The 22656-nt window shown below is 42.7% G+C and overlaps 1 protein-coding gene, 1 long non-coding RNA gene and 2 other non-coding genes across 4 annotated transcripts in view; 1 reads left to right on the top strand and 3 right to left on the bottom strand.

The window, feature by feature from the left end:
* get4 (guided entry of tail-anchored proteins factor 4) overlaps positions 1-10492 on the bottom strand; it is a 28851-nt gene extending 18359 nt beyond the window's left edge. The window contains exon 1 of the mRNA XM_052022541.1: positions 9915-10492. Within this exon, the coding sequence (XP_051878501.1) occupies positions 9915-10048 (134 nt within the window). The 5' untranslated portion in view covers positions 10049-10492. The remainder of the gene's footprint in view (positions 1-9914) is intronic.
* On the top strand, positions 9978-21391 carry LOC127573931 (uncharacterized). The gene is made up of 4 exons (XR_007956840.1): positions 9978-10070; positions 18117-18171; positions 19715-19789; positions 21131-21391. It is a non-coding gene; the product is annotated as an uncharacterized LOC127573931 (long non-coding RNA).
* On the bottom strand, positions 13349-13454 carry LOC127573958 (U6 spliceosomal RNA). The gene has a single exon (XR_007956844.1). It is a non-coding gene; the product is annotated as a U6 spliceosomal RNA (small nuclear RNA).
* LOC127573959 (U8 small nucleolar RNA) lies at positions 14092-14217 on the bottom strand. Its single transcript, XR_007956845.1, has one exon. It is a non-coding gene; the product is annotated as a U8 small nucleolar RNA (small nucleolar RNA).
* Positions 21392-22656: the final 1265 nt, after the last annotated feature.

Genomic DNA, 22656 nt, shown 5'->3' with positions numbered 1-22656 from the left:
ATTTTCCCTCTTTTGAGCAATGGGTACATTAAACACACCAATATCAGATACAACATGGGCAAAAGCTATGCACCTCTATTTCCTCAGGAGGCTAAAGAAATCTGGCATGTCTCCTTTGACCCTCACCAATTTTTATCGATGCACCATAGGAAGCATCCTATCCGGATTCATCACGGTTTGGTATTGCCATGACCGCAAGAAACTGCAGAAAGTTGTGGACACAGCTCAGCACATCACGGAAACCAGTCTCCCCTCCATGGACTCTGTCTACATTTCCTGCTGCTTCCGTAAAGCAGCCAACATAATCAAAGACCCCACCCACCCCAGACATTCTCTCTTCTCCCTCCCTCTCATCAGGCAGAAGGTACAAAAGCCTGAAAGTACATACCACTAGGTTCAAGGACAGCTTCTATCCCACTGTTATAAGACTATTGAACAGTCCCCTAGTACGATAAAATGGACTCTTGACCTCACAATCTACTTCATTATGACCTTGCACCTTATTGTCTACCTGCAATGCATTTCCCTGTAACTGTAACAATTTATTCTGCATTCTGTTATTGTTTTCCCTTGTAGTAACTCAATGCACTGATGTAATGAAATGATCTGTATGGATGACATGCAAAACTAACTTTTTCACCGCACCTCTGTATATGTGGCAATAATAAACCAATTTACACTAGCTCTTATTCTCCCAGCCCATCCAAAATCTACATATGCTGATTCTTCATTGTGTGCCTAGACAGTGAGCAAATGAAGCCTGTTTTATCAGCATTAATTTTTCAACGTGTCTAGCAGTTTCCTTAGCAGCCTCTACCAAGTGACAATGCAATTTATATTTCAATGCAATTTGCATTGAAAGATAAGAACCAATGAAGTACTTCATCTCAAGTTCCTGAGAACTGGAATAAAACTATTCAAATATTAATCTGTCACCCAAAATATGACTTGTATGGCATCAAGAAATGCAAGAAGAGAATGCTCATGTCATAAAAGAATCTTCGCCAGCTCCAGGACATCACTTCAGTTCTTCAGGGCACTGTCCTAAGCCCAACCATCTGGAGTTAGTTCATTAATGAGGTTCATTCCAATACAAAAATCAGAAGTCAGAATGTTTGCTAATGATTGCACTATGATCAATTCCATTCACAGCTCCTCAGCAAATGAAGCAGTCCATGCTGCAAGACTTGAACTGATTAGTGGTAATAACATTAGCTCTTCAAGTGTCCGGAGGCAGCCTAGCCACCAACCCTTGATATTCAAACAGCAATTCCAGCATGAACATTTGATGGATCAATGACCAGAAATTCAACAGGACAAAGACACATGAATACTATGGCTACAAGAGCAGGTCAGAGGCTAGGTATTCTGCTGCAGGTGACTTGCCTTAGGACACTGTAAAGTTTTTTCACTAGTACAAAGCACAATATGGAATAATCTCACTTGCTTGGTTGACTAAAACTCAAGCAACAACTAAGAAGCTCAACATAATCCAGGACAATCTAAGTCACACACCATCCTGACTTAGAAACACATCACCGCTCCTTCATCATTGCCAGATCTCAACCCTGGAATTCCCTACCCAATAGCATTACGGGAGTAACTTCACCAGAAAGACTGAACATAGAACAGTACAGCACAGGAGCAGGCACTTTGGCCCACGATGTTGTGCCGAACTAATTAAACACCTAACTAAACTAGTCCCTCCTACGTACACAATGTCCACATCCCTCCATTCTCTGCATATTCATGTGATTATCTAAAAGCCTTAAATGCTTCCATCATATTTGCCTCCACTACCACCTCCAGCAGTGCATTCCAGGCACCCACCACTTTGTGAGCAAAAAAAACTTTCCACACATCATCTTTGAACTTGCCCCCTCTCACCTTAAGTGCATGCACCGCACCCCCCCCCCACCCCCAGCCAGTATTAGACATTTTGACCCTGGGAAAAAGGTACCAGCTGTCTACGTCTCTCATAATCTTATAAACTTCTGTCAGGTCTCCCTCAGCTTCTGTCACTCCAGAGAAAACAACACAAGTTAGCCCAACCTCTCCTTTTAGCACATGCCCTCTAATCCAGGCAGCATCTTGGTAAATGTTTTCTGCACCCTCTCCAAGGCCTTCATATCCTTCCTATAATGGGGGCAACCACAATTGAATGCAGAGTTTTACAAGCTGTAACACAGCTTCCCGACTCTTGAAGTCAATGTCTCAACTAATAAAGAAAGGCAAGCACGCCAAACACCTTCTTTACCACCCTATCAACCTGTGCAGCCACATTCAGGGACCTGTGGACTGTTGGGGTTCAAGAGAGCAGATTACTACTGCATTTTCAAGTTTTCCTAGGGAAGGGCACAAAATGCTGGCAATGCCAGCAAGATACAAATGCTGAAAAAGTGTATTTTTTAAAAATATCTTATAGTTATAAAAGAGCAGAAATACGAATTAAAAAGTCACCCCTTTAAAATTCCAGGTTTAACATGACATTTCCTAGAGTTAAAAGCAACAAGCTTTCCACGCAACTGGATGCTAATTGGAGATCAAGACAAAGATGAAACTGTAAAATGAGACCTAATCTGCCTGATTACATGTTTGATGCTGATAGCAGCTAAAAATGGAACTGTATTATCATCCAACAGTGACATCTTTCAAAAGCATATAATGTAAGGTGCAAAATATTTCAAAACAGCAATTATGGAAATGCTTTAGTGTGTTTTGCCCCCTTTCAACTGAGCAAGTTTTCTGTTTTTAAATTTCTCTTCTATCTTGAGCTACTGTCACTTCTGTCAGTAAGCTGAACCCTACTCTCCATGAACTACTACGCAACTATTATTTTCTGAATACTCTGCTTTTCCTCACGCACAGGTACTGGTCATTATCATACTCCGGTTCTGAAGGTGGCTGTGCCTGAAAAAATGTTTCTCTCTGCAGAATCTGTGCCTGAAATGCTGAGTATTACTGACATCTTTCACTCTGATGAACACAGAAAGATTCTAATGAGGTGCAGCGAATGGACTGTAATGAAAAAAAATCTTGAGTGAGAGAAGAATTATTTTTAGATCCATTATGGAAGCAAGGACAAATTTTGTCCACCTGTGAGTTTGAGGTACAGGCTGAATCCTTTAGGGCAAATTTAACAGAGCAAAGTCAAATTAAAGAGACCATTACACCCTTGGGCATACTCATGTTTTCTATTACATTTTACTTTTATAGTAGTTTCTTTATAAATCTGCTCCAGATCTCAACCTCTGAATAAAACTTAAAAGTGGAATCAAAAGAGGTCTCAAAATCCATTGGGTATTAAAATTTACTACTAAATGAATAAACGTTGGCTAAAACATCTGTTCAAAATTAAACAAAAGGCTTCATGATCTGGAAGCTAAAAATAAATGGAAAGACTTGTTCCTATAAAGGAGGGACTTGTGTTTGTACTTTTAAACCTGTTTTCTTGGACAAGTATGTTGTCAGAACAGAAGATAGGAGCTTGCATTGTGGTATGTTATAAGTACGTGGACCAATGCATTATATTACAGTTTGAAACACATAATCTGTCCTATTATTTGTTAGTCACAACAACATTAACTTGCGGCTTTGACACCAACCACAAGCTTCAGCTCAGGATCCAAGTTTCGTTCAGAAAGCTGGTATAGGATCAGTTACAGAAAGAGGTCTCTCCCTCTCCATACAACTCCTTCCCATCACCGTCTTCCCATGCAACCCGGAACAAGTATACCTAAAGGAACTGTATCTTTTGTGATCCAAATCATATGATTCTCTTTCTTAGAGTCATCATATCCCAGTAAAATAGCCTACCTAGAGAATATATTTACTGAAATTTCGGCAGGATCCCACCACAGGTCCTCTCCCACTCATGAACACCTGGCACGTACAGCAGGTACATACATACGAGCATTTGGGAGACTGGCGGGATGGATTTGCTGGCTAATGCGGGGCTGCAGGCCTCTTCTGCCGCCTGGGAACTCAGCTCGCGTTCACATTTTTAACGTGAACTGTTTGGGTTACAAACAGTTCACAGGAATGGAACCCTGCCGTAACCTGGGGAGGACCCATGTTGGTCGATGAACTAATAATCAAACTGGTCTACAGGAACAATCACATAAACAGTTGCACAATTAAAAGAGATGTTTAAATAATCCTTTTTCATGGCTCCTTGTTCCAAATTCTTGAAATAATAAAATATTAATGCACAAGTCACCTTTTGCAAACAAGTTTTTGCATTTGAATGTCGATTAGCCACTGCCTGAATTGAACACCACTGAAAAAAATTTGAACCTTACAACTAAACAGAAGATGATATACAGAACAACAGTAGTGATGTACCAAATATTAAATCTATTTTGAAAACAGTTCCATAAATCTTTTAAAGCAAACATTTGTGCTAACGTACAAATCTGGACGAATAGGCAGGGAACTGGCCAACTCAAACAATAACCTACTGAATTTGCTTTATAATTTATTAGGCACAACATGCTAAAATTCAGAGAAGCAAATTTTGTTTCTGATTAAAGGCTCACTTTTCCAGTCCCTACCAATAGTGAAGTTAAAAATATTACACCCCTTGCCATATGGTCTATGCCTGAAAAACTGGGTATCCTTCTGTGCACAGGCATCATGATGGATCTTGAAGGCCTGTCACCATGGCAACCATCAGTATTACTTAATTTGTTCTCATAAAATTCCAATACTATTCACATCATTAAAAATGATGTGCACTTTTTAACCAAATTCAATCACAAGACTAAGAATTCACATAAAAAATTCCTAAGGGTGGTGACATAATTCAGCATTCTCTCCTCATCGATGCAGCTGAATTATTAATAAAGAGATGGATACAGTTAAATTCAAATGTCTCAGCCCAGCATTTTCAAAACAGCAAACACATGTAGGGTGCATAATGTGGAAATTATGATCAATTCACATCCACCATTAAATCAGTAATTGCCTTTCTGATTTTAACTCTGACATATGACTGTTAGTTTATACTATTCTCATAAATTACAACTGGTACATAATATTTAACTATTTGTTACTAATCATGAAATTTAATTTTTCCAAAGGAGACATAAACCTCTCAGAATCCATTTCTACAATGCAGCAAAGCACCTTACCATCAGATCAGTTAAGCCAAATAACTACACAGAAAATAATTAGCCAAATACTCTATCCACTGTTTAAGTAATAGTTTATATGTTTATATTTTAAATGTTAAAAAGGGAAATGATTAAACAAGGATATGGTGCAACACTTCTGTCCGATTGCCTATATTTTAGCTCCCCTATTTTTTTCATTTTACTCAAGAACTAAATTTTGCAGTTTAAGACACTTCTCATTTGACAAAAATACATACATAAATCTAAACCTAATTAAGGAATACAAAAGTTTATCACAAGATGTTAACACTAGAATTCATGATTCAAAGGGTTAGCGCAACTAAAAAAAAATGAATTGTTAGGTTCCCCCTTAACAAGTTTTACAATAAAACTTTGCATTTAATGAATGCCAAATGCGTGACATAGCAAAAGATATAACATGCCAACACAAGCCCAAATTTTGCTCAAATGTTCCTACATATCCCATGCCTTAAAATAATCCATTAAGTTACATTAATTCCATGGCATGCTCCACAATAATGCTCTCCTTTAATGCATTGTACTTTCATGGAGTCTCCCAACAAGAGGAAATGTTTAAAAGGTCAGAGAGGTCTGTGGGGAGAGCTTTCTTTCCCCATAGATTCTGTGTGACCTGCTGAATATCTCCATCATTTTTTTTAATTCAGTATTTTACTCTGCTTTACTTTCCAACATTTTGTTGAACAATACAGAAAATTGATATTTCACAAATCACAAACTGAAATGAATATGCTTCTTTATTTCCAAAGACATGCAGCTGCCACTTCCTAATTGGTGATTTCACATGAAATGGTCATTTGATCCATTATTTCCTAAACCTATGTCCCACACTTCCCCATCTGTTCTCAATTAACTTGCCTTGTTTAGTGCTAAAGTTAACATTTTACTAAAAACTGTGTACAGGATGTTTCTAATGGAAAAATGGCAGAGATAAATTTGTTCTCATTATTCTTTTATGTCTCTGAAACCAGTTCAGATTCTCAAGCTCATAAAAGCTTACCAAGTCATGAAAATTTAATGGGTTGTCATTATGATATTGTGACTTAATACTGAGTACATTAATGTTGTTCCAATCCTGCCTTGAAAGTAATAAGATATAAAATACAAGAAACATCCAATGGTCTTCAATTCTGAGACACTCAGATGATAAATTCCATTAAAAAAATAACACATTAAAATGCAACGTCATTTCAAAGCACTGCAAAGGAGTCCTGGTTAGTGTCAGGTGTGCAAAATATTTACTTAATTATCAGTGTAAATCAAATGATAAAGACATAGCTTTAGACTATTAAATTAGTGAACTATTTGATATATCATGGACTGACAGGTCTGGTAGGAAGCCTAAAAAACATCAGAAAACACCAATAGCATCAAATTGGCCAGCTTCTTCTTTGGGTCAGGTAACTCTACAATCCAGTGAAAGGAAGTCATGGGATTCAAATCACAAAGATTGTAGTGCTGCACTTTTCAAAGAGCTACAATCATAATAGTATGATATGAAAACTTTGTTAAAGGAAGTTCTGGGCTGACATAAATTCTTCACAGAATACCAAGTGCACCACCACATGATTATATGAGGGAGTCATTTCTGTATCCTCTCCCCAGTAGGAAGCAGGCTTCTTTAGGAATAACACACTGTTCGTCAACTGGTGTGCCCCGTAACCCTTCGTGCTCATAAATAAATCACAAGAGGGTGTACAGATTCCAATGTCCTCCTTTCTCGCTAGTGTGGGAAGTGTTTAACCTCCATAGATCACCCAAAAGTCCTTGTCTGCTGGTTTGAAAGTGCAGAGTCGCTATGTTCTCATTATCAAGCTTACAGTGAAACATTGAGAAAAGATCCACCCATCTGAACTTTCAGCGAGTCCATGAAATACATCAGAAACATCAAAGGCATGCCACTTGACAGCCCAGCGCCACAAACACCAGGAGTAGTAATTGTTGTTATCCTCACAAATAAGCAAATTCTCTTCAATCCACAGTTATAGCTCTGCCCATTCAGATGGGTATTTGAAAAGGGAATTTGAACGCTCAGAATACGGAAGATGCTAGAGTAGTATTCTCTTGAACAGAGGCAGATGAGTCATCAGCCAGTGGTCTTTGAGATTATGAAATCACTTATTAAGGTAGATATTTTTTCCCTGTGGGGTTGGGGGGATGATGAGCAACCAAAACTTGGGGCCATAAATAGAAGTCATCCAAGAAGGAATTTAGTGATGAGAATGTTTAATTCGCTATCACAAGATGTACCCGAGGGGAATAGCACATATTAATTTATAAGAGAAAGCTAAATGAGTAGATGAAGGAAAAGGGTACAGAAGAATATGTTGGTGGGCAAGATGAAGTAGGTTGGGAGTTTCCATCTGGAGTGTCTGGAGTGTAAACACTAGCACGTCCAGGCTAGTGGCCAATTTCTGTGCTATGTATAACATGTGATAAGAAATAAAAGTGAGAATAGGTTGATTAATCCCTCATATCTGCTCCACCATTTAGAAGGATTATGCCTGATCCTGTCCTTCACACACAATCCCCAAATCCCTTTATTTTTTATGATGCCAAGAATACAGCAATGTTTGCCTTAAAGATATTAACTAACCAAGTATTTATAGTGATCTAGCTTACAAAATTGCAAAGATTTACAACTCTTAAAGAAGAATTTTCTAATATCACTCCTAAATGGCTGGCCCCATACCCATGCCTTAATCCTAGACTCTCCAAGCGTTTTAAATTATTTACAGGATGTTGACATCGCTGCCAAAGACATTCGCCCTTCAAGAACAATGGCACATATGGTTTTACTGCACAGACCTAATAAATTGCCCTTGGAAGATGTAGTGGGGGTGACCTTCTTGAACAGTTGCAGCCAGAGATAAACAATTTTTCAGCAGGTACGTGTTGTTCATGTTTCACTCATGGCATCATATTACCTGTCCAACTGCCTTTTAAAAGTTGTTAATGCACATGCCTCAACCACTTTCTCTGGCAGCTCGTTCCATGTACTGACCACCCTCTGTGTAAAAAAAGTTGCCTCTCAAGTTCCTACTAAACCTTTCCCCTCTTACCTTAAACCCATGTCCTCTAGTTCTTGATTCCCCTACCCCTGGGAAAAAGACTGAGGTCATTCACCCTATCTATGCACCTCATATTTTTATACATCTCTACAAAATCACCCCTCAGTTTCCTATGCACCAAGGAAAACAGTCCTAGCCTGTCCAACCTCTCCCTATAACATTCAGATAACTCGCTCTTCAAAACTGCACTGGGAACAGGTTAATCTGATGCAATCGTTCCTCTTAGCATATTGAAATCTGGGTGGTACTCTGACAACCCACTTAACAGCCACAACTAAACAGTTTCAGATGTCCTGCTGGTGACAGTGTTCACACTGTGCAAAAGTGAACGATAATCCAGGATTTAGATCCAGTAATGACAAAGGAGCAGTGATATAGTTCCCAAGTCAGGATGATAGGAACTTGCACGTGGTTGAGTTTCCTCAAGGACCTGCTGCCCTTGATTTCAAGGTGATAGAGATCATGGGCTTGGAAGGGCTGTGAGAGATGTTGTTTTCCTTAAACTGAACACAAGATATGTCATATGGTGATTACTTCCTTCCTAAGAATCCCTTTTTAATTAACCTGCATCAAGACAAAAATAGGCTGTCCCATGAAATACTATTCCACAAAACTTTCCCAACTCAATCTCCCCTTTAATATAGGCACAAGAGACTGCAGATAACAGAATCTGGAGGAACTCAGGAGGTTAGGCAGCATCTGTGGAGGGAAACGGACATCTGGGCTGGAAAGAGGGCAGATGGCCAGTATACAAACAGCCAGAGTGCAGCAGAGATCACAGAGGCAGGGCAGTGAGCAGAACTGGACAGAGTAGATGTGGCTAAGCTGTTTCCCTTGGTGGGTGAGTCCAGGACTACAGGGCACAGTCTTAGAATTAGAGAGTACCCGTTTAAAACAGAAATGAGGAGATATTTCTTTAGCCAGAGGGTAGTGAATTTATGGAATTCTTTGCCACATACAGCTGTGGAGGCTGATCACTGGGGGTGTTTAAGGAGCAGATTGATAGGTATCTAATTAGTCAAGGCATCAAGGGATATGGGCCGGAAATTGGGGCTGGATAGGAATAGTTTAGTTTAGCTCATGGAGCAGACTCAATGGGCTGAATGGCCGACTTCTGCTCCTTTATCTTGTGACCTTGTGAGAGAGCAGGTCTCACAGAAGTCCTGCCGAAGACAGGAGGAAACTTCTCCAAGGTAGGCGTGCCTTGAAGAAACTTTGCAGTGAAGCAGTAAAACGGAGACACAGGAATCAGGAGCAACTCCCCTTTAATGTTAATTTTCTTCAATGATGTTAATTTTTCTTCCTTATTATTAAACGGTTTTCAGGTTACTTATACTTTAAATGTTAAAAAAACATTTATACAAGGATTTGGCGCAACATTTTGTTTCTGGGCGACGTGAGGGCAACCGACAAGGGGAGAGAGAGAGCAGCCGGGGGCCGCTCGGCCCACACTGCCTCGTCTAGCCCCCAACTCAGCCTGCTGCTTGACTGACAGAGCGAGCGGCCAATGGGAGGCCGCGCGTCACAATGGAGTGCAGGCGGCGTCAGGGGCGCCGGGACCAATCGGCGGGCGGGAAGGGGTGGGGAGGGGCGGGGCCGAGTCGTCGCTGGGGCCTGGCGAGCGAGAGAAGGATCTGGAAGCCGCCGGCGACGCGTTGGGTCGGTCGGTCGGTCCGGCGCCGCTCCTTACCGGAAGAAGAGCGTCCGGTACATCTGGTGAGCCTCGTAGTAGTCGCCCTTCTCGACGCTGGCCCGGAGCTTGGTCTCCACCCGCTGGACGCCGCCCCGGTTCCTGCAGCACTTCGGCAGCTCCGCGTCCGCCATCGCCGCCTGAGCTCAGCCAAAGGTCAGGGGGCGCACGGCTTCTGCTCGCCGCGCTGACGTCACCCTACGGCGTCCGCCGGCCGTCACAAGGCGCGGCTCCGCGGTTTCGAAACCCTCTTGTCTGCCTGGAGGCCGCAGCTGCTGGAAATCTGAGATAAAATCCGAGGGCTGAGGGTCGGGCAGGATCGGTGGCGAGAGGTGCGGCGTTAACATCTCAGGGGAATGACTAGGAAAAGCATTTAAAGTCACATTTGAGTTTACTGTCATGGGCACAAGTCCATGTGTGCACGGGTGCAATGAAAAACTTATTGCCGGAGCATCATATAAGCAGCATTCACAAGAAAAATATAAATTAAACATAAATTATACGCACTGCCCAGGACTGCAAGAAAGTGCGGGGAGTTGTAGACGCAGCCCAGTTTTTTGTTAAACCAAAATAAACTATTCATAATAAAAGACAAACTACATACAATAATAAAACACTGCAAGCCTTTACATTCTTCTACAGATCAATCATTAGTGCTGCCTTTTTATATAAAAAACACAGCACCGATCGTGTGGCTCCCTGGGGGCTACCCGGTCCCGTGTTTGCAATACAGGAAGTCCCCGGGTTACGAACAAGTTCCGTTTTTGAGACTGTTCGTAACCCGATTTTGCACGTAACTCGGAACCAGTGTCTGCGCACGCGCACTTGGGCCGGGGGGTCGCGGCCGCGCGTGGCCCCGGCCGCACACGCGCACTTGGCCCGGGTTTCCCGGCCGCACACGCGCACTTGGCTCGGGGTTGGGCCAAAGAAGGTGTACCGCCGCCGTGGTAGGATGGGGGGGGGGGTCAGGCCAGCTTACGATCTGACCACGAAGGTCGGTTTGTAAGTACGGGCATTCGTAAGTCGGGCGTTCGTAAGTTCGGGGACTTCCTATATTAAGGGGCTTCCTCGCCTGACCCCACCCCTCCCTCTCCAGTGGCAGAACTCCTCGAAGATGTAGTCACCGGCCTCCCCTCCACGGACACTGTCTATACCTCTCGCTGCACGGTAGTGTAGCGGTTAGCGTAACACTATTACAGCGCCAGCGATCCGGGTTCAATTCCCATCGCTGTCTGTAAGGAGTTTGTACGTTCTCCCCGTGTCTGCGTGGGTTTCCTCCGGGTGCTCCAGTTTCCTCCCACATTCCAAAGTTGGGAAGTTGTGGGCATGCTATGTTGGCGCCGGAAGCATGGCGACACTTGCGGGCTGCCCCCAGAACACTCTACACAAAAGATGCATTTCACTGTGTGTTTCGATGTACATGTGACTAACAAAGATCTTAGTGATGCAGCCAGCACAATCAAAGAAACAAAGGACTGCAGATGCTGGAATCCAGATGAAAAACACGATGATGCTGGAGGAACTCAGCAGGCCAGGCAGCATCCATGGAGAAAAGCAGTTGGTCAACGTTTCGGGTCAGGACCCTTCTTCAGGACTGAAGATAGGAAAAGGGGAAGCCCGTATAGGAGGGAAAAGCAGAGCAGTGATAGGTGGACAAAAGAGGGGAGGCGGGGTGGGCACAGGAGGTGATAGGTAAATGCACATAGAACACTACAGCACAGTACAGGCCCTTCGGCCCACAATGTTGTGCCGACATTTTATCCTGCTCTAATATCCATCTAACCCTTCCCTCCCATTTCTCTATCATTCATGTGGCTATCTAATGGTCTTTTAAATGTCCCTAATGTATCTGCCCCCACAACCTCTGCCGACAGTGCGTTCCACACACCCACCACTCTCTGTGTAAAAAAAACCCCTGACATCACCCTTATACCTTCTTCCAATCACCTTAAAATTATGCCCCCTCGTGTTAGCCATTTTCACCCTGGGAAAAAGTCTCTGACTGTCCACTTGACCTCCTCCCCCGCACCTGCCTATCACTATCTCTGACCTGCATCTACCTATCACCACCCTGTGCCCACCCCGCCTCCCCTCTTTTGTCCACCTATCACTGCGCTGCTTTTCCCTCCTATATATTGGGCTTCCCCTTTTCCAATCTTCAGTCCTGAAGAAGGGTCCTGATCTGAAACGTTGACTGCCTGCTTTTCTCCATGGATGCTGCCTGGCCTGCTGAGTTCCTCCAGCGTCATCGTGTTTTTCAGCATAATCAAAGGGCTCACCCACCCGGATCATTCTCTCTTCTCCCCTCTCCCATATGCAGAATTCCTTGTGTCTTCCCCTAGGCTCTACTAGTTGCCTACACACTAGTAGCAATTTACAGCTGACAGTTAACCTACCAACCAAAGTCAAAGTGGAGTTTATTGTCATCTGCACAAGTCCGTGTGTGCACAGGTGCAATGAAAAGCTTACTTGCAGCAACATCACAGGCACACAGCATCAGAGACACAACATTCACAAGAAAAACATACAAAAATTATACAAGAAAGGACATAATTAGAACTAAAAAAGGTCCCTTATAGTGCAAGGTGGTCACAGTGTTGCTATACTGAGGTAGTGATTAGGGTTGTGCAGGTTGGTTCAAGAACTGAATGGTTGAAGGGAAGTAGCTGTTCCTGAACCCGGTGGTGTGGGACTTCAGGCTTCTGTACCTCCTGCCCGGTGGTAGCTGCGAGAAGATGGCATGGCCCAGATGGTGGGAATGTTTAATGATAGATGTTGCCTTCTTGAGGAAGCGCCTCCTGTAGATACTACCGACGGTGGGGAGGGATGTGCCCGTGATGTATTGGGCTGTGTCCACTACTCTCTGTAGCTTCTTACGTTCCTGCGCATTCAAATTGCCATACCAGATCACGATGAAACCAGTTAGTTGTGTCTCTGGCATTATTGTTGTTTGAAAAAGGGCACAGGAGCTGATGGCATTTGAGACACGATTTTCCATGTGCTTCAGGTTTATACACTGGATCGGTGGTGAAAGTGCATTAATAAAAGGAAGAAGTTGATGGGGAAGTGTGAGGAACTCAAGGTTCCCAGGTGATGTGGCAGATCCAGCAAAGTGTGGAACTGGTTTATCTAAAGATAAGATATCTTTATTACTCACATGTACATCGAAACACACAGTGAAATGCATCTTTTGCGTAGAGTGTGCTGGGGGCAGCCCGCAAGTGTCGCCACGCTTCCGGTGCCAACATAGCATGCCCACAACTTCCTAACCCGTACGTCTTTGCAATGTGGGAGGAAACCGGAGCACCCGGAGGAAACCCACACAGACACAGGGAGAACGTACAAACTCCTTACAGACAGTGGCTGGAATTGAACCCAGGTCGCTGGCGCTGTAATAGCGTTACGCTAACCGCTACACTACCATGCCTGCCCATAAAGATATGGAACGCTTCATGAATCTGCGTGTCATCCTTGCACAGGAGCCATGCTAATCTTCTCTGTATTGTTCCAATTTTAATATATGTGAAGGAAAAAGTTGATGGGGAAGTGTGAGGGACTCAAGATTCCCAGGTGATGTGGTGGATCTGGCAAAGTGTGGAACTGGTTTATCTAAAGATCCAGCTCTAGGCAGAGGAGCAGCATCTCAGCTCCAGCTTTCAGTCCGTTCCCACTGGAAAATAACCCAGAATCACATCGTATTTATGACACAAAGATGGGCCATTCAGCCCAGAAGGGCAAACCCACTCTTTACATTCCTCATTAGCTTCTTCCACCATCGTCTTAATTAGCTAGTTACCCCTTAAATCCAGCCCTACTCCTTATCGCAACTGTTCCCTGTGATAGATGGTCCCACATTCTCAATAGGCTGAGTAATGAAGATACTCCTGAATTGTTGACCAGACTTGTTACTGACTTTAACTTTGCAGCCCCTCCTGCTAAGCACATCATGACGCCTTCGCTGCTCTACCTAAGGTGCAACGTAAATTCCAGTTCTTATTACAGAAACATATAAGTGCTCCAGTTTCCTCCCAGGTTAGGAAGTTGTGGGCATGTTATGTTGGCGCCGGAAGCATGGCAACACTTGCGGGCTGCCCCCAGAATACGCAAAAGATGCATTTCACTGTGTGTTTCTTTTTTTTATATATTTATACTTCTATTTAAGAACATTGCCAGTAGTATCAGAACGGTCCTGGGGGGTTGTTAGTTCCCCAGGGTGGGAGTTAGTTAATCACTGACTCATTAAAACCATTCATCATTTTCTGCTGCTTAAATGGCAACAGGTAAGGATATACCTTACAGATAATTCATTGTGTGTTTCGATGTACACGTGATTAATAAAGATACCTTATTATTGTATCTTCAAAGCCATTTGTACAGCACAGTGCCCTCAACAAGCTGACAGCCTTGCTTTCGAGGGTGACGATGCAAGCTTTAATCTGAATTATTGTTAATGCAATTACATCCAATGACACATCAATGGCAAATGCACTTCCACTGCTGTGTGTGACGTTTTACACTTTTGTACCAAAAAGGCCGCATATGACCAGGAATGTTAAATATCTCAATGTGGTCAAAGAACAAAGCGTTCTCCAAGTGCAAGTTCAGAAATTGTTAAATGTTGCGACACAGGTTAAGAAGTGTATAAAAGAGCAAAATAAGCTTTTAGGATTTATTTCTGGACAGATAGAATTGAAAAGTAGAGAAGTTATGCAAAACGCATTAAGCCTTAGTTAAACTACACCTAGAATATTCTACGGTTCTGGTGATGCAACAACAGGGAAGGGAGGCGCACCTCAAGGATGCGCGCTTAGCCCACTGCTCTACTCTCCCTACACTCACGACTGTGTGGCTAGGCACAGCTTAAACGCCATCTATAAATTTGCCAATGACACCAATGTTGATGGCAGAATCTCAGATGGCAACAAGGAGGCATACGAGAGTGAGAGAGCGCGGTTGGTTGAGTAGTGTCACAATAACTTTGCACTCAACATCAGCAAGACCAAGGACCTGACTGTGGACTTCAGGACTTCAGGGAAGGGAAGTCGGGAGAACACACACCAGTCCTCATTGAGGGGTCAGTGGCGGAAAGGGTGAGCAGCTCTAAGTTCCTGGGTGTCAGCATCACCGAGGATCTATCCTGGGCCCAACACATTGATGCAATAATTTTGGATAGAGAAACAAAGGCCTGCAGATGCTGGAATCTACCAGTGGCTCTACTTCATTGACAAGATATTTAGACAGGTACATGGATTGGAAAGGTTGAGTAGGATATGGGCCAGATGCAGGGAAATCAAACTAGCTCAGGTTGGCATCTTGGTCAGCATGGACGAGTGGGACTGAAGGGCCTGTTTCTGTGCTGTATGACTCTGTGACTCTGAAACTCAAGTCTACCAGTTTGCTCTCTGGATCTATTGTTACGAGTCAGATTGCTATTTGGTGAATGTCCCTTTAAGGCACCTGGACAGTGGAGTAGTAGTGTGTGTGTGTGTGTGGTGTCGTCACGACAGCAAGATAACAACGTGCTGACGGTTTTGCTCAGGGAATCGGAGTCGAAGTAAGTCGAGAAGAGAGAGAGAGACACACACGCACACGCACACACAATGACTGCTGGTCTCCGTAACAATGGATGAAGAACAATAGCCGTATTTTTGGAGCAATCAAGTGGAGTCCACTTTGTCATCAACCTGTAGTGGGAAACAGGTATTTGCATGGACGGGCACATATAAACTGCCTTCGGCGTGGCAGATACTTCGGAACAAAGCCATGGAGGTCATCAGAGATTGAGGTGTCATATGGGTTCCATCATGGAACATGTGGATTTCGTAATTTCTTTCTAAATTCTCTCTACATTTTCTCTTCAGTCAACGGTGGTTTTGCAAAAGCCTTTGCTCACATTTCACCTGATGACTTGCTGAACTGAACTTTGAGAATTATTCCTAGACTTGGAGTTTGGGAATTTGTCACACACACACTTCGAGTTTAGTTTATGTTTGATATCCGACGTTTTTACTTTTCTTATTATTACAAGTAATTAATTTATTAATAAAATAGTTTTTAACACTTGTACATGGCTCGGTGTGTTTCTATTGTTGTTGGTACGTGACATTATCATTGCAGCAGAGGGACACAGTGCACCCACCACCAACGTTCTGAACAGCAGACGGGCAGCCACATCAAAGTTTGATAAGTCACAGAGTTAAAACCCTAAAGCCCTCAACAGCACAGAATGCGTTTCTCCTGAGGTGCCTCTTCCCCATGCATCAAACAGGAGATGCCACATAACACTCCATCTAGTGGTCTGAGCAAGAAGTTCGGAATCCAAGGAAATCTGCATTAACAGCAGGAGGAACCTGAAAATGTTTTGCTTGGAGTTATGTCGTAATCTGTACGAGAAAGAGAAAAAAACAACATTTTCTCTTCAGCTTCAAATAAGATAAGATCTTCTTTATTAGTCACAAGTACACTGAAACGCACAGTGAAATACACCTTTTGCCTAGAGTGTTCTGGGGGCAGCCCGCAAGTGTCGCCACGCTTCCAGCGCCAACATAGCATGCCCACAACTTCCTAACCCGTACATCTTTAGAATGTGGGAGGAAACCGGAGCACCCGGAGGAAACCCATGTAGAGCCGGGGAGAATGTACAAACTCCCTGCAGACAGCGGCGGGAATTGAACCCGGAGTTGCTGGTGCTGTAATAGCGTCACGCTATTAGCTATGGTGATAAATAACATGGAGAATTTTAAAGAGTATTTCCAATAAGTCAGGATGTGCAGATGAAACAGCATATTCCCAAGCTCTTAAGATAGATCTCCAGTCACATTCCAAGGAAGAAACAGGCAACATTTGATAAGAGAAACCAAGAGGTTGGGCCTAACCATATCCATCATAGTTAATCAAGCCCCAATCTTGTTCCCAGGAATGGGAAGTAATAGAATAAAAAGTAAAAAATTAACTGGAAGTACTAGCAATTATGAAACCCTAAACTGTTTTACATCATTCCTGCAAATACAACCAAACTGTGAAGTCCAACAGGAGGATAAAAACAAAATCTGTGGAGAACAGCTAAAGGTTGTTGCTGGGAATAGAGTGAGAGGGGAGTCTCTGTGAGAGAAAGAAAGTTCAAGAAAACAGTCTGCTGGAGGAACTCACCGGGTCGAGAAGCATCTGTAGGAGGAAAGGAATTGTCAACGTTTCTGGTCAAAACCCTGCATCAGGACCCAAGTTCTCCCAGCAGAGTGTTTGTTACTCCAGATTCCAGCATCTGCATTTCTCACATCTCAAGAGAAATGCTCCCAACTTCCCTCCTCATCCACACACCTAAACATCTCTAATATATGCAGATAGCACAAATAAATCCAGCTGTCAATAGACTGCATTGGGGCATATTTAGGTACACATTAATTTCATAGTTGCCCTTTCCTTGGAAGCCACATAATTTTTAAATAGAGTATGTGAACAGGGAAATATAACTCGTCCGTCATATTTTCCTTTAGCTTGCATTGTTGCCTTTCACACATAATAGTCAAGACACAAGAAAGACTGCAGATGCTGGGAATCTGGGGCATCACACAAAAAATGCTGGAGGAACTCAGCAGGTCAGGCAGCAGCTATAGAGGGAAATGAACAGTCGACGTTTGGTCTTGGCCTGAAACATCGTCTGTTTATTTCCTCCATAGATGCTGCCTGACCTGCTGAGTTCCTCCAGCACTTTTAGTTTGTTGGCACATGACAATGAAGTCAGTTTGAGATCATAATCACCCTATGTTAATTTGGATGGTGGTAGTTCAGAACAATTCTGCTGTTGTTGTTTAAAGATTCTCTAGACTTGTTTCTTCACATCTCATCATCACCTCCTTTTGACCTTTAATCCCTCTCATCTTCCAGTTTATCATGGAGACACAAGAGACTGCAGATGCTGGAATCTGGAGCAACAAACAACCTGCTGTGGGAACTCAGTGGGTCAGGCAGCATAGACCTTCTATTTGTTTTCTTATGGCAGCTGTGACTCAGTGAATAGTTCTCACCTCATGGAGGGTTACGGGTTCAAGGCTCGTTATAGAGATAATGAGCACAAAAATCTAGGCAGATATTCCAATGCAAAACTGGGGGGTGGGGATGGAGAGGGTTGGGAGGGAAAGATTCTGTTGAAGATGGTGCCTTTTGGATGAAACATTAAACTATGGCTCCATCTACTCTTGAAAGGTTTCATCACATTGTTTTGAAGAGCAAGAGATGTATCCTTGGAGCACAAGAGTAGGTAAGTTTTGTTATAATTGTACAAGAGTTTGGTGAGCCCACATTTGGAGTGCTGATTGGAGATTTGGTCTCTTTATTAGGGAAGGATATGCTTGGAGATTAGTTCTAGGGACTGTCATACAACACAAGGACAGTCCCTTCAGCCCACAATGTCTATGTACCCACGCAAATCCCATCTACCCACATTAGGACTGTAGCCTTCTATGCCTTGGCAATTCAAGTACTAATGTTTCTTAATTGCCATGAGAGTATCTGTCTACACCACGGCTTCAGGCAGTGCATTTGACTCCACCCACCCTGTGTGTGAAAAAATTCCTACACAGATCCCCTCTAAGCCTCATACCCGTCACCTTAAACCTATACCCTCTTGTCTTAGACTGTCCTACAATAAGAAAAAGACTACCCTCGCTATCCCAGCCGTAATTTTATATACATCTTTCAGTCCACCCAGCAGCCTCCTCCACTCCAGGGAAAATAAACACAGCCTGTCCAGTCTCTCCTTGTAGCTGAAAGGCTCCAATCCAGGCAACATCCTAGTGAACCTCCTCTGCACCCTCTCCAATGTAATGACATCCTATAGTGTGGTGACCAGAACTACACACAGTGCTCCAGGTGTAATCTAACCAATGTCTTATAAAGTGTAACATGACATTACAGCTCTTATATTCTATGCCATGGCCAATGAAGGCAAACATCCACATTGCCCTCTTCACCACCTTTTCAGCCTGTGCTGACACTTTTAGGGATCTATGGACTTGTGCCCCAATGACCCTCGGTTCATCAACACTCCCTACCATTTACTGTGTACGTCCTACCCTTGTTTGCCTTTAAATTCTATTTGTCATTGCTCTGCCCAACTTTCCAGTTGATCCGTATCGTACTGTAGCCTTAGGCAACCTACCTCACTATCTGCAACACCAATTTCTCTATCAGCTTCAGTGTTGTTTTTTGACAAAAGATTGAGCAGAATGGTGCTGTATTATCTGGACTTTAGAAAAAAAAGTGATCTCATTAAAGCCTAAGATACTGAGGGAGCTTGGCAGGGCGGATGCTGTGAGGTGTTTGCTGCCGGGGACTCTAGAAAAACGGGGAATCATCTTAGAATAGGAGTCAGACACTTACGTAATGATCTTCTCCAAGGGTTCCATCTTATCACATTATCTGTGAATCTGGAATTGTCTACCCCAGAGAGCTATGGAGGCCAAGACATTGAGCGTATTAGGGCAGACTTTTGGATCACGTGGCAATCAAGGGTAATAGGGTGGACTGGATGCCAAGGATCAGATCAGCCACGAGCAGTCTTAAATGGCCAAGAAGCTTATTGCTCCTGTTCCTTATCTTATCATTTACCCTCTAATATCATTAAAACATATTTGCTCTCTGTCACATTTCTGTTTGGGAGCTTGCTGTGTGCATTCAGTCTGTTGTAGTGTAAGAAATGGGACAGACAAGGTATGAGAAGTGCCTCATTAGCCATAAATGTCATTTCTTCCAGAACCAAAGGTCACTGCCCAAAAACATTAACTCTGCACCTCTCTCCACAGGTACCACCTAACCTGGCGAGTGTTTCCAGTATTTTATTTCAGATTTCCAGCTTCGGCAGTATCTTGCTTTCAAAGGTAATTCATTAGCTATAAAGAACTTTGGGTGGTTAAAATTATGCAATACTCTATGAAAATGAAAGTCTTGGAATTGGAATATTATTGTCACTTGTGGTAAGGTATAGTGAAAAACTTGTCTTGCATACCATTCATACAGATCAATTCATTACACTGCATTGTGGTAGCACAAGGTAAAACAATACAGAATGCAGAGTAAGGTGTCACAGCAACAGAGAAAATGCAGTGCAGGCAGACAATAAGGTGCAAGGTCACAAGGTTGATTGTAAGGTCAAGAGTCCATCTTATCTTACTAGGAGACCATTCAATGGTCTTATAACAGCAGGATAGAAGCTGTCCTTGAGCCCGGTGGTACGTGCCTTCAGGTTTTTGTATCTTTATTTCCTTCTTCCTTCCTTTCCCCAGCTCTTTACTTATGAACCCATTCAATCTTTCAGTTCTGATAACCCTGACCTAATCCATTAACATTTCTCTCCCCAATGATGTTGCCTAACCTAGGATTTTCTGGATTTTGTTTTAATTTATACTTCCAGCACTGGCAATGTTTGACTTTTTTTTAAACATTAGGACATGGCTTGTTCCCAGCCCTTCCCTCAGTTTGTTTGAGAACTATATTACATCTGATTAGATTTTACTTTACAGCTTTGAGGTTGAGTTATATCTTCTACAAGTACAATCAATGCTCTCATCACTGTTATAAATCACTTAAACTGCCTTATCATAAAACATTGTTTACTGTAGAATCACACGTTCTATCAACTCTTAGATCCCGAACTTAGCTGAGAGTTGCTCCATGTTTCTCAGGTCAGTCTGGGAAAATATACTTTTTCCAATCAAGGGTTGGGATCAATTCCTCCTCTGACTGCAGACCCAGTTATTGGCAGTACCTGCTCGTTATCCCCAATGTCTACTGCTATAAATGTGTGATCAGCTCCCCGGTCAGCATAGACCAATTGGGCTGAAAGGCTGGTTTCCAAGCTGTAGGACTCTATAACTGGAGAACAGAAGGTGAATCTTGATTAAAGTATTTCCAGAAATTCTGGGAGGCTGGCTAGTGTTTGAGATTCCATACTATACAAGTCTAGATTCTGCAGTTGGTCTCAATGCTTAAACTGCAGCTTTGACCATGAGCCAAGTGCAGGCACAATTAATTTACATTAGTACAAATTGGGCTACTTGAAAGATGGCCAGTAATTTAGAGGAACGGAGTTGACGACATAATATTGCTCTGTTTCTATGGAGAAATTTCAGTCCAGTCTTTTTTTCGTTCTTTTTGAAATTTTTCTGTTTGGTTTGATGTATTGTTTATAATTTTTTTTTAATTTTATATTTTATTTACAGCGTGGTAACAGGCCCTTCCAGCCCAACGAGTCCGCGCCACCCATTTTAAACCCAAATTAACCTACCCGTACGTCTTTGCAATGTGGGAGGAAACCGGAGCACCCGGAGGAAACCCACGCAGACGCAAGGAGGACGTACAAACTCCTTACAGACTGCGACAGGAATCCAACCCCGATCGCTGGCGCTGTAATACCGTCGCGCTAACCACTACGCTACCGTGCCTTTTCTTATTGATTTGGGGATTTTTTTTTCCTTTCCTTTCTTTCATATATATAAGAAATCTTTTTCTTTCCTTTTTTTAATATTATATTCATTTACTAAGAGATCGAGGGATCTACAGATTTTTAAAAATATTTTATTGTTCTTTATGGTTATCCATGCCATGATTGTTCTCTTGATCTCTGTGTATTACATGTACAAACATTGATGTTATATATTTAATTTGAAAACGAATAAAAAGTTTCAAAAAGATGGCCAGTGATTTCCCAACTCAAAACATACAACATTAAACATGGAGAGCACGTGCAGACATTAAAGTTGGAAGGAGAAGTGATCAACTGGTCAAAGTTATTAATGCTCGGAAGAAGGAACTTCTTGTTATTTCTCCTTCCTTTTATTTATAAAATCAGAAACTGAAATAAAAGATCAAACAAGGATAATGGGCAGGCAACAATATAGTTGGTTAGTTGGTGTTATTTATAAAACTTACAAACTTGGTTGAACTTCACCACAAATCTCTGAGACTTATCACCACCAAAGTTGATTCAGTCACTGCATTAGCATTTTCTTTCCATTCTTCTCCTGCAGGGTCTGTTTAAAGGAGTAGATATCATGGTATTCCAAATGTGGCAGGACTCAACAGTCCAAGTTTACTGAGTCCAGTAATAACCAGTTTCACAAAAGGGAGATGCAGAAAGAACCATTACAGCCAGTTCTGCAATAATAATTTACAATAACTCTGGTGTATGTAGTACATTTTCTTCAAACAACATTTTAACTCAAACACAATGTCTGGTTGTATCCAAAATGCCCCTTGAATATTTGGGCCCAAGCCAACTTTCATCAAATGAGGGGACAGATATTCCTGATTCAGAAATGGGGAAGGTGCAACTCATCCTAGTCTCAGCAGCTCCCAATATGCCAACAAACTGTTCTTTGCCAGATGCTCACAATCAAAATGGTGCTCGATCTAGGAGCTTAGAGGCACATCCGAACAAATGAGGGTGCACCATCTCCTGACTTGTCCTTTGCCTGGAAGGTCTCGATTTCTTCGATGTGGGAGAGCAGGAATGTGTTGCATTCCAAAAAGAAGAATCCCCAAATGCTTAAGTCACTTGTGCAGCAGCAATTGGAAATGGTTAGTTACTTGGAAACACACTGCACTCCTTGCAGAAAGGTTTCAGGATCACAGCTGTCCATTTTCTCTCAAGCAGGAACATCAGTTCATTGAAGTTACAGCAAGGCCCAGGGAGATTGAAATAACCAGAGTACCACTATCATTTCACTTTATGCTGGACATGCATGAC

Source organism: Pristis pectinata, chromosome 8 (genome assembly GCF_009764475.1).
Source record: "Pristis pectinata isolate sPriPec2 chromosome 8, sPriPec2.1.pri, whole genome shotgun sequence".
Lineage (NCBI taxonomy): Eukaryota > Metazoa > Chordata > Chondrichthyes > Rhinopristiformes > Pristidae > Pristis > Pristis pectinata.
The sequence above is the reverse complement of the archived record's forward strand: the minus strand, read 5'-3'. Positions and strand labels throughout refer to the sequence as shown.